This window comes from Trichoderma camerunense, assembly GCF_050948025.1.
Source record: "Trichoderma camerunense strain CBS 138272 chromosome Unknown V8C40scaffold_12, whole genome shotgun sequence".
Classification (NCBI taxonomy): Eukaryota; Fungi; Ascomycota; class Sordariomycetes; order Hypocreales; family Hypocreaceae; genus Trichoderma; species Trichoderma camerunense.
The window spans coordinates 596,057-611,863 of record NW_028145358.1 but is presented as its reverse complement, the minus strand read 5'-3'; the positions used below and the strand labels follow the sequence as shown (position 1 = coordinate 611,863).

General features: G+C 51.0%; 6 protein-coding genes across 6 annotated transcripts; 4 read left to right on the top strand and 2 right to left on the bottom strand.

Moving 5' to 3' along the window:
- On the top strand, positions 1–1,514 carry V8C40DRAFT_249215 (PQ-loop repeat-containing protein). Its single transcript, XM_083216702.1, has 3 exons — positions 1–456; positions 539–751; positions 816–1,514. Exons 1-3 carry the CDS (start codon positions 290–292, stop codon positions 1,228–1,230), a joined length of 795 nt encoding a protein of 264 aa, XP_083071627.1. The 5' UTR covers positions 1–289; the 3' UTR covers positions 1,231–1,514.
- Positions 1,515–2,956: 1,442 nt separating this feature from the next.
- On the top strand, positions 2,957–4,678 carry V8C40DRAFT_44679 (uncharacterized protein). Its single transcript, XM_083222987.1, has 3 exons — positions 2,957–3,155; positions 3,319–3,492; positions 3,677–4,678. The coding sequence occupies exons 1-3, from the start codon at positions 3,050–3,052 to the stop codon at positions 4,342–4,344; spliced, it is 948 nt and encodes a 315-aa protein (XP_083071626.1). The 5' UTR covers positions 2,957–3,049; the 3' UTR covers positions 4,345–4,678.
- Positions 4,679–4,791: 113 nt separating this feature from the next.
- V8C40DRAFT_44675 (methylenetetrahydrofolate reductase (NAD(P)H) MET12) lies at positions 4,792–7,520 on the bottom strand. The gene has a single exon (XM_083222986.1). It carries the CDS (start codon positions 7,364–7,366, stop codon positions 5,342–5,344), a length of 2,025 nt encoding a protein of 674 aa, XP_083071625.1. The 5' UTR covers positions 7,367–7,520; the 3' UTR covers positions 4,792–5,341.
- Positions 7,521–7,965: 445 nt separating this feature from the next.
- Positions 7,966–11,214, top strand: V8C40DRAFT_249207 (leucine--tRNA ligase NAM2). The gene is made up of 2 exons (XM_083216701.1): positions 7,966–8,634; positions 8,711–11,214. The coding sequence occupies exons 1-2, from the start codon at positions 8,113–8,115 to the stop codon at positions 11,072–11,074; spliced, it is 2,886 nt and encodes a 961-aa protein (XP_083071624.1). The 5' UTR covers positions 7,966–8,112; the 3' UTR covers positions 11,075–11,214.
- Positions 11,038–12,746, bottom strand: V8C40DRAFT_249206 (cystinosin-like protein ERS1). The gene is made up of 2 exons (XM_083216700.1): positions 12,115–12,746; positions 11,038–11,954 (listed from the first exon to the last, which is right to left on the bottom strand). Exons 1-2 carry the CDS (start codon positions 12,263–12,265, stop codon positions 11,281–11,283), a joined length of 825 nt encoding a protein of 274 aa, XP_083071623.1. The 5' UTR covers positions 12,266–12,746; the 3' UTR covers positions 11,038–11,280.
- A 2,356-nt stretch (positions 12,747–15,102) lies between these two features.
- On the top strand, positions 15,103–15,740 carry V8C40DRAFT_249199 (uncharacterized protein; the record flags this gene model as incomplete). The annotated part of the gene is made up of 1 exon (XM_083216699.1): positions 15,103–15,740. A coding segment is annotated over exon 1 (236 nt), but the record flags the coding sequence as incomplete, so codon positions are not given.
- Positions 15,741–15,807: the final 67 nt, after the last annotated feature.

Sequence of the window (15,807 nt, the reverse complement as noted above, 5' to 3'; positions counted from 1 at the left end):
AGCAATTTTAAACTTCGCTTTCGTCTTTTACCGCTTCTACTCTTCATTTCCCGAATCGCCTCTCTTTTCTCTTGACCTTTCGGCGCGCTTGGTCTGCCGGGTATATTTTTAATTGACCTATTCAGTTCCATTTTGCCTTCATCTTCTCCCAGAGGCAGAGAAGCACGGCGTGTCCTTCGTTTATTCTTGCTGCCACTTCTTTAGCTACCACTTCTTGGATATCCATCTGTACCGAACGACGACACTGCACCCTTAATTGTTCGCAACTTACGACCCCGAATAATCCGCCATGATGCATTGGCTCGCGACTTTGACGGGCTACATAGCGCCGCTCTTCCTTATCCTCTCCCCCATCATCTCCTATGGCGACCAGGCCGTATCGATGCATCGCAAGAAGACCAGCGCGGGCTTCTCTCTCGATATTCCCCTGATTATGCTTGTCGCATCGCTATTCAGGTGCGTCTTTTTGCATGAGCCAGTTCAAGGCTCTACTATCCGGTAAATCCGGCGCAACAGCTAACACGGAGCGGGAGAATAGGATCTTTTACTGGCCCGGCGCGCGATTCGATGCAAGCTTGTTAATACAGTCTCTGATTATGGTTGGAATGCAAGTAGCGCTGCTCAAGATTGCCCTTGATCACCGACCTGCACCTTCAAACAAGGGCGGCGAGGCCGGCCTGCCTTTTGCTCCGCCAGAGGGTGTCTTTACTCAAAGACCATATAACTTTTGGCAATGGAGATCGCCGAAACCGTTGAGTCTCACCAAAGAGGAAACTAGCGCTTGGAAGTATCGGAAAGGCTAACACAATGGGCAGATATTGGCAATTCATCGTCTACCTCTTCATGGGCTTACTCGCTGGTGAGGTTGTCGTGTCTGGTATGACACCTGGCTACTATCCCACATATTCCGAGCTCGTCGGAATCATCGGCCTCTCCGTCGAAGCCATTCTCCCGATCCCACAGATCATCGCCAATGCGCAGTCCAAGTCTTGCAAAGGCTTTCGAGTATCCGTGCTTGCTAGCTGGATCGGAGGTGACGCCATGAAGATTTACTGGTTCTTTACTGCCACGACCGAGATCCCGCTAGCATTCAAGGCGTGTGGCATCTTCCAGGCTTGCTGCGACTGCTTCCTCGGAATCCAGTACTTTTTCTACGGAGATGGCAAAGGTGCTACCGTCAAGGGACATCCGCTGCAAGAAATTCCTGGCCAGGAATTGAGTTGGAAATAACGATGTGCTGTTGAACTTGATTATAATAGACTAATGTTAATGAATCCCATGGCTGGTACTGGTGTCGGCCGGGTGTGAACACACCTGTATTACTTCTATATAGACTTTATGATTAGAATACATATATATTCACCCATTGCAATCTTTGTCGTGGTTGCTGCTCTGTACTTTGAGAGCGTTAAGCTGAGATATCACGATACCCCGTGGTGGAAAGTCAATGGAAAGCCACAGTGGGTAAAATAGCAGTAACATTCAAAATAGAAATTAAATTGACAGCAAAATACATGATATTCTTTCTTTTCATCGTAATTAGCTCCAATTGCGTTGATGTGTCGCTTTCTACCCAATGCGATTTCAGCGCCAAAGTCACTCCTTAGGCGCTCTGCACCAAATTCTCAGGACAGACGCCCAGCCCCCCGACTTTCTCATCGCATCTGGAAGGTGAGAAACCTGTCGCATACAACATAGACGGAGTACATCCAAAGTACATCAAGCGTTCCCTAGTGTCGAGACGCCCATATACATACAGCGAAGGAGAAGAAATTGATAGCCTAGTATCGCTTTATACTTGGCTCTTTTTTCCTCATTTGGCACCGCTGCGGCTAGGGGCCGAATCGCGGTTCGCGTAAAGGAGAACGCGAAAGTACTGCCCAAGTCATCTGCGGTGAAGCTTGAGCTGCAGCTATACAACCACCATTCACTCGTTTCTCGTCATCTTCGTTTCTACCTTTTTTCCCCCTTCGCTCATCTGGTTAGTATCTCATATTGTGTTTCATTCCCGGAGCGATTGTAAAATATATATTGCACTCTGGCCTAGGGAGAAGAAGCTAATTGATGCCTGTATAAGATTGTCCAGGATAATTGTCATGCCATAGACAATTCGCGGATAGCTGCTTTATCCCTGTCAATATTGGAAATCGTATACAGTACCCTCATCGTTGCGCTTTTGGATGCTTTCCAAGTATAACAGGTATTTCGCTATTCACCCAATCTTGATCTCTCATAGCCACTAACTAACGTATAGTCTTCAGTCTTTATACCCATACATATTCATCCATTCAATCCTCTTTCATCTCTAGATTTATTTAATTCTTATTTCAATCCCTCAACGGCTCTCACACCCAAACGGGTAAATGCTTAGTTGAACCGAACCTTGTTTCTCGGTAGGCCGCTTTCTCTTTTGATACCGCGTCTCAAGTTCAGCATCTTCACCTCAACCACCTCCCATCAAACCCGGTTCTCAATATCAGCCATCACACCTAGTTTCTTTCATTTCATTCGTTGCACCCTAGCTCTACCGCTATCTACGGGATAATTGCCTTATCAACCTTGTCGAATTTCGCGCCCTGAAATCATCGTCTCCGCAGCTTTGGCTTGACAGCCCTCTGCCAGCTGGCAACGGTCTCTCCCCCCAACCAGATTCACCTCTCATTCACTTTGGCCTTTGCCCTCTCGTCACTTCATCTTCAGCTTCTGGCACAGGTCAGGTGACCAAGCTGCTTTACTCCCCATCTGCATAATTAAGCAGCTCTTCGGCTCTGCTGCTTCTCAACTCTCCTCCTCCTTCACGCATCCGCCCGCGAAGTTCTCTTGATGCAGCGACCCTAGTGCGTCACTGTCATCTTTTCATTTTACCTTTGCCTATTCTCAATATCAACAAGTATCATTGCTTTGCGCAGTTCAATCTTTATTCCCTCCAAATTGTTCGGCGATTTCCATTTCCAGTCTCAACCAACTTGACCGTTCGTCATTCGACCTCGCCATCGCCTCTACTCGCTGCTAATAATTGACCTCTCCATCAGAATATAATAAAATCAACATGCCTGCTGCCAGTTCCAAGGCGAACTACAAAACCTACGAGGCTCAGGCCCGTATGGTACGTGCCATCGTGGCAGCTCACCCTGAGGTTAAGTGGAACTACAAAGGTAAGCAACTCTTTTCTCTTATTTATCACCAGTACTATTGGCCTTTTCTCTTGCCTCAATCCACGATTGAAAGATCTTGGATATGAGTTCTCTTTCTGCTTCATCTGCCGCCTTTCATCTTATCGTTGTTTTTATTGGGGCGAAGGTTGACGCTTCGTCCCAGAAATTGCTGCTTGCTATGGATCCGACATGACTGAGCACGCTCTCAATCATCGATTCCGCCGTCTCAGAGCACAGTCGGTCATCATTCGTGAAGGGCGCAACCAGGGATTCGATCCCAAGAATATCTGCCCGGACGGAGATCTTCCTGCTACTCAGGAAGCCGTGGAGAAGAAGAGTATGCTTTGGTCCCTGGCGCTTGATTCTTGATTTCAAGGAGTCTGATCTTCCATACTCATCACTTCCGAATTGCAATGTCACCCTCTTGCTTTCAGTTCCCAACATTTCTGCATTGCTTTGAGTCGGACAACATCAATCTGTTCATCGACTTATCAGAACACAGCTAACCATTGTCTCTACAGATATCGCCAAATACTTTGGCCAGTCTACCCCAGATGGTATTCAGTTCCAGTTTCGTGGATTCAAAAAGGATGCCGATACCCTCCGAAAGGTCGAAAGTGAAGGCGGCGATGTCGCCAACTGCCTCCAACTTGGTTCCGGCGGCGGCAGTCTCGTTTCCACGCCGTCCAAGCCCACCGCCGCTCGTTCAGGTGGAAGCCGAACCGGCACTGGCACTGGACGCAAGCGCGGCCGCAAGCAACCAGACATCATCAAGCGAGCTTCGTCAGATGAGGATGAGGACGAGATCGCCGACATTGACAACTGGAGCGAGCACGAGGATACGCCTACCAAGAAGCCCAAGGCCGGAGGAGCCTTCCCGGGCCAGAGAAACGGGACTCCAGGTCGCAGGGCCGCAGCCAAAGCCACCGCTACGATCGCTGAAGCTTCTGCGCTGCTCGATGCTAGCGATTCCCAGCCCGAGACTGATGCTCCAGTTGGCCACTTTGCCTCTGTCTTCACCCCCGTCAGCGTGCCTGTTCAGCCTGTCCAGGCCTCGTTCAGCGGCAGGCCGATCATTGGCATGAACACTGGACCTCCTGCAGTCAGCTACCCGCCTTCGGGTCATTATGTCTCGCAGTCGTTCCAGATGGGTGATGCCGATGATCTGCTAGGCGACGGTGAGATTTAGAAAAGAAGGGATGATAGAGAAACGCTCTCTGTCTGCTTTCCACCTCAACAGTTTCCATCGTTCGGAATCGCAGGTGGAAACTTCTCCCACTAAAATAAAACAAAGAGAAAAAAAAAAACCTCGTATGGATGAGATGATTGATATTTGAAAACCGGATCTTGGTGGTTACCCATTATGAAGGACAGGGACTGCGACCACGGTTTGCGCATGCACGGCGTTGGCGGAGGAAAGGAACTTTGCTTTTGACTCGTCTTCCCCACCCAGAGACTTGCGTATTTTCTCCTATTTTCATGTTTGGTAATTTCTTTTGCCCTTCTCTTTGCTTACACGATTTTCATACGGGCACATCTATCCCCTTTGTTTATAACGACTTTGCTTTTTATTCAATCTCAAATCCGTCATTTCATCTCTCCCTTTTCCCTAAAGAATGACTTGAGGGAAACCGGTTCATTTGAGTCATGAGTTTTTCTTTTCTTCTTCTTCTTTTTCATTTATTACAGTGCTCTCTGGTTTCGGAGCATGAAGAAGCAAAGACGATGAGGGGAATGATAGGAAAATAAAACTCGGTGATTTGATCTTCACACGCAGCAAACTAGGAACAGGGTGTCGAATAGCAAAACATGATGCTTTTTACGTGAAGCTCGGTGGTTCGTAGAGTGAATATAAAATGAACAGTGCAAGCTTCGAGTTGAAAGCAGTCTTGCCTGTTGACTCGGAACTCTGCGTGTCTCGCATGATCTATCTAAAAAGGGTGTTTTTCCCTTCTCGTTTTGTTTTCCTTTGTGTGCCAGAGTTGAGTCTGAGGTATGAAGAGATTGTAAACTCTCGTCTCCTGCATCTCCGATGAACAAGTTGATTAATAAGCCCCTCTCACACTCTCTCTCTCTTACAATTCGAATGATGCTTTTCGTGGTATTTGGTTCTTTCTTTTAACAATTGCCAGCGCCTATATCCATTACCTCACTCCAAAACATCTCTAACAAGCCGTGACTGCGTCTCATTCGATCAACAACCTCCACAAAGCTTCCGTGTCCACATAGTCGTGGTGGATGATGTTCACAAGCCAGCGGTCCTCTTTGATCTCGTCCAACAGCTTCTGGCTGTCTGACCCTCTTCCATACACCTTTGCCCACTCGGCCCAAATATCAAACGCCTCCTCGCTCCAAGCGCGGAAGCTGACCTCTTCGATGATGGTTGGTGTGACAATCTCCTTGCCGGGGAACACTCCCCACGTCACGGCATTCGTACTCGCGCTCATGACGGCTCGGCCGGAGCCACCGCTGACATCGGATGAGATGAAGTCGCCTTTAGCATTGCTGGCATAGAAACACACCACTTCCTCAACTTCGGCGGATGTAAGTTTATCGTAGAGAATCTTCCAGTCGGCAGATGGGATGAAGAACTCGACAAATGACTTCTGGAACACGAATCCAGAGGCTGGGCCCCATCCGAATGTGGAATCCGTCGACGGCAAGCCGTTGACAGCGGGCTGAGAAGCAACAGTCCACCAGCCCTTTCTGTTCATGGCCTCAAGTTTGGACTTGATAATGGAAGACTCGGGAAGAAGGTCTTCTTCGCTCCAAGGGATGGCCGAAATCTCTCCTCTGATGTGTCTCACAAAGATGTCATTGATGTCACTGGCTACCTTTGGATGTCCCCAAAGTCTAACGGCCTGTGTGACGGACATGTGAATGCTGACGCCGTAGCCGTCAATTTCTCCGTAAGCGGGCGAGCGGGCATCACCAAATCGACCGTTGGGGAAGTCGTCCCATGTCGCCTCACGACCAAGAGCGCCCTCGCCCTCAGAAATGGCCAGTGTGTTTGCACGAGTGTTGACACTTTCGGCGGGAATACCAGCCTCTGTGCTGGTTGCTTCCCACTCTGGGTGCGTGGCGGCCCTGCCAACGATGACACGGTTGTGCGGGTCTGAACCGACAGAAGATTGTCTTCTGCCCGTGCGTGCGTGGCTGGACGAGCGAGGTGGTACATTACCATTGACGCTGATCTTTGGTACCACCAACTGCGCCGCTGCTGCGACAGTCTCATCGACGACGGCTTCCTCATCCTCAGTGGCATCGGGAATCAGCTTGGTTCTCTCGAGGATGAAAGAGATTGACTTTTCGAGGTTGAGCGTGTAGAAGTGGAAACCCTTGGGGCCCGGGGTCCTGCTTTTGATTTCTCTAATCTGCCCAATCAACTCGCTAACGATATCAACCCCGACCATTTTGACCTTCTCGTCGTCTCCCTTAACAGCGTTGAGGCGGGCCATAGTCTCTTCCGGTATCTTGGCATGGCTTAGCTTTGCCGTACGCTTGATCATTGCATAGCTTTGAATGGGCATCAGGCCTGGCAAGATAGGTATCGTTTTGAAGGCGCCACTAGGGTGGCTTCTCAGCCTTGTTTCGAACTTTTCGTAGGCCTCGATATCGAAGAATAGCTGGGTCATTATGAAGTCTGCTCCAGCCTGGACTTTCTCGACAAGGTAGGGGAGATCATGTTCAAAGCTTTGGCCCTCGGGGTGGCTTCCGTCGCCATGGCCCTCAGGATACGCAGCAACACCAATGCAAAAGTAGCTGCCATACTTCTTGCGAATATACTTGACAAGGTCAATTGCCCATGTAAACTCCTCAGAAGAAGCCTGGTCCGGCTCGTCGGCGTCTCGGTACTCGGCGCGGGGCGGGTCTCCTCGCAAGGCGAGAATGTTGCGGATTCCCAGTGCTCTCGCATCTTCCAGCGCCTGGTCAATTAGGGCCTGGCTCATGTTGGTACATGTGAGGTGGAGACATGTCGTAAGGCCGATCTCGCGCTGGCACAGCTCGGCCAACTCAAGAGACTTTTGCGATGTTGAACCGCCAGCTCCCCAGGTGACGTTGACGAAGAGAGGTCGCAGAGCCCTTTCCATTCGCTGAAGACGAACACGCAGATTGGAAAATCCCATTGCCGTCTTGGGAGGGAAGAATTCGAGGGAGAAATACTCCCCATCGGGCGGCAGTGCCGCTATTTTCTCGGTAATCTTGTCCATGTTGGCTGGGTATAAATGAGGCCCAAATGCTGTAGAAGATTGTTGAGGCCGATTCGAGTGTTCGTTCTGTGTTGCTACAAGAACGCAAAACAGTTGGAATTCAACGTCGAGTGAGGAATTGATCGATGATTGTCGAGTTAAGCTGGCGTGTAACTCGTTTGCTGGCTGATGATACGTTCGGGATGGATAGATTAGGACCCCCTTGAAGTCTGTCCCGGTCGGGTTGCACTATCTCGCGGCAACAGGTTTTCCAGCCGAAGGGAGCTGCGAATTGCCGGAGATCTGGCCAATTGAAAACGAAGTAGGTATGCTGCAAGCCTACGAAGTGTCCGTAGCGCGGTATCCGATGCCCAGAGAGAGGCGTCAATTGACCCAGCGAGAGAGTTGCAAGTCTCTGCTTGGGACAAACAAGCAAACGGGAAAGTTTTGCGATGCCGCCGCAAAGGTGGCGGGGCAGCAGCCATTAAGCAGCAGCAATGGCGGGGTTACGTCCGTTGTCGCTATCGCTATCGCACTGGGGGAGCGCTATGACGCATCCGAAGATCCCCTACAGGGCCGTGTTAGAGCACTGGGGGAGCTCCGATAACAACCGTGGTGCAGAAAAAAAGTCCGGCGATTTCATATCGACATCGAACCATTCCGTCTATGACACTACATTCTCTTCTTCTTCTTCTTCCACACTTCGTCTCTGCTCAACCACAAAGACTATTGCGGGAGACTTGGCGCCGCAATATGACCGTACCATAATGCACATGCTTCATGGCAGCCGTATGAGCCTCAGAGGAGCCAGCCTGGCTCCTTGCCGCCGGTATATAGCAGCTGGTGCAAATGGGGCGATAAATCGGCCATCTGCCCTCACGCGACACGACCCACGATGTTTGAACCGGAGATGGTATGCAGTTGATCTTGTTGGTCTGGACAAGAAATGGCGCCAGGTCTGGGACCAGAATCCTACGAATGGCGAGCCTCATGCCGCCGCATTGTCGGATGGCCAAAAGCATAGCTACATCTTGCCCATGTTCCCGTACCCCAGCGGCACCCTCCATCTTGGCCACCTCCGAGTGTACACCATTGCCGATGTGATTGCTCGATACCACACCCTAAAGGGCGACAAGGTGCTGCTGCCAATGGGCTGGGATGCCTTTGGCTTGCCCGCTGAGAATGCCGCCCTAGAGAGAGGTGTTCCACCTGATGGCTGGACTAAGAGCAACATTACCAAAATGAAGAGCCAGCTTGACGTGATGAATGGCAGCTGGGACTGGTCACGGGTAAGTGTTATTTCATGATCCAATTAAGAACACGACCAGTATAGATAGAATTGAGCTAATTGGAAAACATATTTAGGAATTGACAACTTGCGATCCGGATTTCTACAAACACACGCAAAAGCTGTTCTTGATGCTTCACGAACGCGGATTGGCATATCAAGCTGAGGCCGAGGTTAACTACGACCCGGTGGACAAGACAGTATTGGCAAACGAACAGGTGGATGCAAACGGATGCTCGTGGAGATCAGGCGCCAAGGTCGAGAAACGGAAATTGAAACAATGGTTCTTTCGCATATCCGAGTTTAGCGAGGAGCTCCTGAAAGAGCTCGACAGCTTGGCCAAGGACGGTGCTTGGCCCGAGCATGTTATTTCTCAGCAGAGGAATTGGCTGGGAAAGTCGACTGGTGCTGTGGTCAAGTTCCCCCTTATGGCTCTTGGTAGGGTCAAGATTGATACCGCCCTCGAAGTGTTTACGACCCGGCCCGACACCTTGTTTGGGGTTCAATATCTTGCCCTCGCCTCCAATCATCCCGTGGTGGCCCAGCTAGCAAAACACGATCCGGAGCTACAAGCGTTCCTCGACACCCTCCCTGGACTGCCCCCAGACTCCAAAGTCGGGTATCTGTTGCCGCATATTCGAGGCATCAACCCTCTAGCCTTTCACGAGAAGACCCCGGATGCTACCAAGGAATCGCTGCCCATCTATGTGGCCTCCTATGTATTGGGCGACTACGGTGAAGGGGCCGTCATGGGCGTGCCCGGCCATGACACCCGAGATCACGCCTTTTGGCGAGAGCACAACATCGATGAACCCATTCGCATGGTTCTGGCTGCGTCCGAGGACGAATCAACCACGGTGTTGGAGAACGAGCCATTCGTCGAACACGGTTACATGACAGAGCACAGCGGCATCTACCATGGCAAACACTCCAAGGAAGCGGGAGATATGATGATCCGTATGCTTGAAGGCGCAGAGCTTGCGAAGCCCGGCACAAAATGGCGACTGAGAGACTGGCTCATCAGCCGCCAGCGGTACTGGGGCGCTCCCATACCCATCATTCACTGCGATTCTTGCGGCCCCGTGCCCGTACCGGACGACCAGCTGCCGGTTCTTCTGCCCAAGGTGGACAATCACTGGGCACAAGGCAAGGCGGGCAATGCGCTAGAGTCAGCACCTGATTTTGTCAAGACTGAGTGTCCTAAATGTAGCGGCCCAGCTCGGAGAGACACCGATACCATGGACACCTTTGTTGATTCAAGCTGGTACTACGCTCGTTTTGCCGATCCTCAAAATCCGAATCAGCTCTTCTCCCCCGAGGCAGCCAAAGCGCTACCTGTGGACATTTATATTGGGGGTGTTGAGCATGCCATTCTTCACCTTCTCTATGCCCGCTTCATCTTCAAGTTCCTAGCCACTACGCCACTCCTTCCCCAGTACTCTGAGGCGGACGCCCTATCTGCCGAGCCATTCAAGCGCCTCATTACCCAGGGTATGGTCCATGGCAAGACCTACATCGACCCCAAGTCGGGCAAGTTCCTCAAGCCGGACGAGGTGGACTTGACAGATCCATCGAATCCTCTCGTCGTGGCCACAGGAGAGCCTGCTACAGTGGCCTTTGAGAAGATGTCCAAGTCGAAGCACAACGGAGTAGACCCCACCGAGTTCACGTCCAAATACGGCGTCGATCCAACGCGCGCGCACATGCTCTTCCAAGCGCCCGTCGCTGACGTACTCAACTGGGACGAGTCCAAGATATCCGGCGTCACTCGCTGGCTCCAGAAGCTCCACGACCAGGTGGTGGCACTCGCCAAGTCGCCGGAAGAATCACTGCCAGCAAAGGAGTATTTCGCCAAGCGAGGGTCGTCGCCCCCGAGCAACGACAAGGAGAAGCTGTCCAAGTGGGATTCTGAGACGGCGCTTTGGCGCGAGACGCAGAACAAGATTGAATCCATCACGAGGGGCTACGAGAAGATTTACGCGCTCAACACGGTCGTGTCGGATCTCATGACGCTCACCAATGAGCTTGTTCAGCAGAAACACGCAGACCAGGGCATCAGGAGACAGACGGCAGACGCCATTGTGCGCCTCATGGCGCCCATCACGCCCGCTTTTGCAGAGGAGTGCTGGAGCCTTCTTCACCCGTCCAGCGGCTCCATCTTCAAGACGACCAGCTTCCCCGTGCAGGACGACAGCTTGCCGCTGCTCCAGGCGGTGCATATCAAGTGCGCCGTGCAAATCAACGGCAAGCTGCGCGCTACGGTGACCATCCCGCGCCCGCCCAGCGACTTACAGGGCGATGCGCTGCGCGACTGGCTGGTGGATGCGATTCTGGAGACGGAAGAAGGTAGGGGCCGGTTTGGCGAGGGTAAATACAATGTGCGATCGGCCAGGAGGACGATTCCCGTGGATGGGGGAAAAGTTATCAACTTTGTACTATAGAGCAGCGCCTGCGTGACACGATAGAACGGATACCCCAACTCCGTAGATCTTATAGACAATGGACATATATGTATGACATGGCATATTTACTGCAGGTGGCCAGCCCTCTTCTTACTCTTGCCCAGTGGGTATTAGGTGGCGCCTCTATAGAAGGCACCACAAAATCTAAGTCTGCAATCAAAAAACAGTGTGGTCTGGGATCTAATCTAGTCACGGTGCCTCCTCTCTTCATCTGGAAGAAGCCTCTGTTCCTCATCGCTGGTCTCCTTGCCTCGGTATATGACATAGTGCTGGACAATGAAGATGGTGTCAAACACCAAGCTGCAGTTGCCAAGTGCCAGCTTGATCGGGTTGCCCGTAACGCCACTCCAGTCGTGCTGCAGGTAACCATCGATGCCGAGCTGGGCCAAGCTCAAGACTCCCCCGACGATATCGAGGATGATCTGCCAGATGCTCCAACCGCGCGTGCTCTTGTTGCGGTAGTTTGCGAGGATCTGCGGCGTGTACTTGACCAGCGAGACCAAGAGCTTAACATAACCGACGGCGTAGGCAATATCCAGCTCGCACCAGTCGGTGGCCGGGTTCCCAGACGGCGTCGCGCCCACGATGATCCAGGTGATGAGAAGGCCCAGCGCAGAGCCGGCAATGATGCCGGTGACGAAGCGGCTGGGGCGGGTGCCGGCGCTGGGCTCGAAGCCCCAGAGCGGGCGGAGGAGATACTGCGAGGCGGTGATGATGCTGAGGACGAGGGCGTGCAGCGCAAAGGTGATGTCGTTGAAGGCGACGGTGGGGAGCAAGCCGTTATGGCGGGCGGCGTACTGGCTCCGCACAACGGGGGAGTAATACAAGGCGACGTTGGAAGCGAGATACGCGGCGAAACCTGTGAGCACGAGGAGGAGGAGGAGAAGGTTAGCGCAAGCAAAAGAGTTCACTGTTGGACACGATGATCATCGATGGAGTATAGATGGAGTATGATGATGTGAGACAACGGGCGCATTTTGGAGGAGAAAACCAAAAACCAGCGCCTTGGAGCAACATACCAATGATGTTGAGGGTAGGAAAGTCGGCCGTGGTGCCGGACGTGGAGCGGCGCTGCCAGTTGAGCAGCGGCTGGGGGTAAAAGGAGAGGCTCCAGGCGAGTGTGTAGATCCAGCCAAAGAGGGAGGCCAGCAAGGGCAGGAATGCAGCCATGGTTTGTTTGTCTTGTTCCTCTGCCCTTGTTGTTTATTGTTGACGTTTTGCTAACTAACGGTGTTGCCGATGCGATGACGGCTTTCGGGCCTGGAAGTTATTGAGGCGCCGGAAGTACCTGGCGATGGTTGGTCTTAATGCAAGCCACCGTCCCGGATCGGTCCGGCAGCGGCCTGTTTTTTGAGGATGTCAAAGGAGGTGACGACGAAGGTTATTCGGCATCGGATTCGGGATTTCGATCTCGTTGTTGGTTTGCTTTGACGAGGGGGAAATTGGAGGTTGAGGGTGGAAAATCAGGTGCGAGTTCCTATGGAGGGATGACAAAAGTCCCGTGGTCTGGCGCTGGGAAGGATCTAACGAGGTACCGATTGCAGCTTGAGGGGTATGGAGCGGTACTTTGTGTGCGCCTGGTTTTTGCGCGATGCGATGCGATGCGCTGCGATGACATTTTGCGAGCAGAGACGCGATTGCATCATTTCCAGCTTCGATGACCAAGTGCGCAGGTACCGGGTACTTTATAGTCTGAAAGTGGTACCCTGCGATGCATGCTATGCGCTGTGGAGGTAAAAGTATCAAGACAGGAAATGAAAGTACCTCGTATAAGTCGCTGGACTAAGGTACCTGGTAACTTGAAGGCAGTCTGACCTAACCTGGAATAAGGGCAAAACAGTTGAAACCCATAGGATTATGACAGGAGCTGTTATAAAAAGAACTTGTACGAGTACAAATTAAAATATATATGCTCGAAGCTACTATTGTGAAGAATTGATCTCATATGCGACCTCTGTCCTCTTAGCACCCAAGTGACGTCAGCATATTGGTGCTTGAGTCTGGATTTACTGAAGAGGTCTTCAGCCGGTATTATTTCTCTTAGTATTTCAATAGAAAAGCGTCTTGACAACTTCATAAGAGATCCGACATGGCCATTTCACCAGACTAGAGCATTATAGTCATAGTGTGCTATGTGCACATGCTTGACGAACTTGCTACTTACAGCTTTACCTTGTCCATTCGTAGCGTATCCCGTAAATAGTCCCCACGACAACTTCACCATCAACTATAATTAGCGTTTACACGAAAAGTCATATCCAAAACTCGGTAACACGGCTATCCTGACGGTAGTCGGTGGCAGACGGGAATTTTAAAAAAAGGGTGTTAGACTAGCTGATAAAGGAGCAGCTCGTGTTGATATCAGCAGCCACCAGCTCCCATGTCGGGAGTAAAAATTTGTCTGTAAAACCGGAACTCGACTGCCATCATAACCATGACACCGGCACTTGTTAGTCGGTCAGTCATCGCTATACCGAGACTCATCGAGTCATTTTTCATTCATTAAATTCCGTTACTCGGAACACAACCAACTTCAATACCCACTCACCCATCCATCCGAAAACCCCGGGCACTTCATGTTTCGGAATCGGATCACCGAGAAAATCTCCTTTGTTCTGGAATTCTACCCAACGCATTGCTGCATGATACATACATCCATGTGTGTACCTATGTATGTACAAGTAACAAGCAGTGTTCAGCCTTGTAAGCAGATAAACTCCCGTAGCTGGCGGGTACTCGATACAGCTCGGATCACACGGACCGATACGAGTACAGTATCGGACACTCTCTAAAAAAGAAAAAGAACAGAAAAAGAAGATATTCTTTTTTTTTTTTTCTCTTTTGCGTTACATTCCGCAGCCCCTTTTTACTATACCCTCGGCATTGAAAAACAAGGCCAGGCCAGGCCCAGGCATCGTGCGTGCATGCCCGCGTATCTCGCGTGTTTTTTCCTGCCAAGAGTCTCCTTGTCGGTCCACCGTTTCCGAGATATTCGCTATCAGCGGGAGTGGCAATGGTGTGAGGCTTGGCGTGATCGGACGACGGTTGTCGCAGATCCAAGGATGGCAACATGCACTAATTACAGCAAATAAGGCAGAAATAGCGGACCGCTCTCTCTTTTGTATTGACTGTAAAATTTTAATTACTTTTTTTGAGACTTGCTTGTTGGGGCGTAGCTCATCCATCGTCGTCTAGTCTAGAATGCGTACAAGCGCTGTCAGCTATAGCCAGCGAATAAGGGCGCCCAGATGCGTGAGGCCTCGAGAGTTCAGCTGTCGTCCTGGCCGTGACGGTGCAGTAGTCTTGATCCTTCTTGATGAATGCTGCCCGTTTTGGGTGGCTTAGTTACCAGCTGAGGAGGAGAGGGATGGAGGAATGAGGAATGAGGGATGCCCAAGGCTGATAGATGGGCGGATGAGTTGGAGATGGCGTATCAAGACTAGACTACGGAGTATTGCGAGAAAAGTGGCTGGCTGTGGCTTTCCAGCTGCCAAGATGTCAGTCAATCAATATGCAAATGCACGATTGGCCTGCCCTTGATGAGACAAGAATCCACCTTGAACCATGCACAGTATCTATCTCTCTACCCCTATCAGAGGCATTAACTAGGTAGCTATGAAATGATTGCCTTTATGCTTTTGCGGAAGCTGGGCCCCCGAGTCCATGTCATCACTAACATCCATCGCCCTCACTAAGATCATCACTAAAGTTCATCTCCTAAGAATTGATGCTTACATGAGATTGAACGAGAACGAGCTCCGCTACTAAACTTTTTCACTTTCACCAACATCTGACTAGCAAAGTCAGCAGTGACCCAGATCAGTCCGAACCAGTAAGCAATTCGCGAACCCTATTGATCCCTTATCATCGGAGATTCCTCGTTGTCGGGCAAAAATATCCATGACACAAATCAGCAGACTTGACGTGTAAATAACACTAGCACAACCAACTACACACACTTAACACGTATTGTATTGATTGTATTCATTTACTCCACGACTAGGCAACCAACAAACCAACAACTCATTCATCCATTCATATTCATGCACATAACAATAGAAATCAAATCGTATCAAACCCTTTACAGCACAACGACGTAACCATACAGACACAACATACTATCACACCCCTTGTCATACATCAGCCATCGTCGCATCACCCTAGCCACCTCTCCATCGTCAGAATCGGGCCAGACTAACACCCGCCGCATGCCACTAACGCATCAACGTAAACAACATTCGACTAGACCCCTAGAAAAAAAACAACGCCACTCCCACGGCCTAAGCCCAACCCGACAACACCTGCGTCCCGCTCCCAAACGGCCGACCCGAGCGTTCGAATGCCGGTGACGTTTGACCTGCCCTGGTCCTCTATCCCATCTCATCCAATTCAATCAAACGGGCTGAAGCCTCCACCGTTGATTCGTCTGTCTATCTTTCTTACATGGTTGCTTGTCTTTTTTCCCTCGGGCGTTTTTCCATTGGCTGGCCGGCGCAGCCACCCGGATATGGTGGACATCCCTTATTTCCCTTTTGGCGTTTTCCTTTCCTTTCCCTCGGCTTTTGCGACGTGTGAGGCTCACGGTGTGAACACGCCGTTTTATTTTATTTGTGGGTTTCCGATGTACGGACAGGCTAACTTGAGTCTATTCCTGGGCAGCTTGAGCTCTGGGCGAGAAGTGATTTAAATAAGCATTGCCTCCCTCGTTGTAT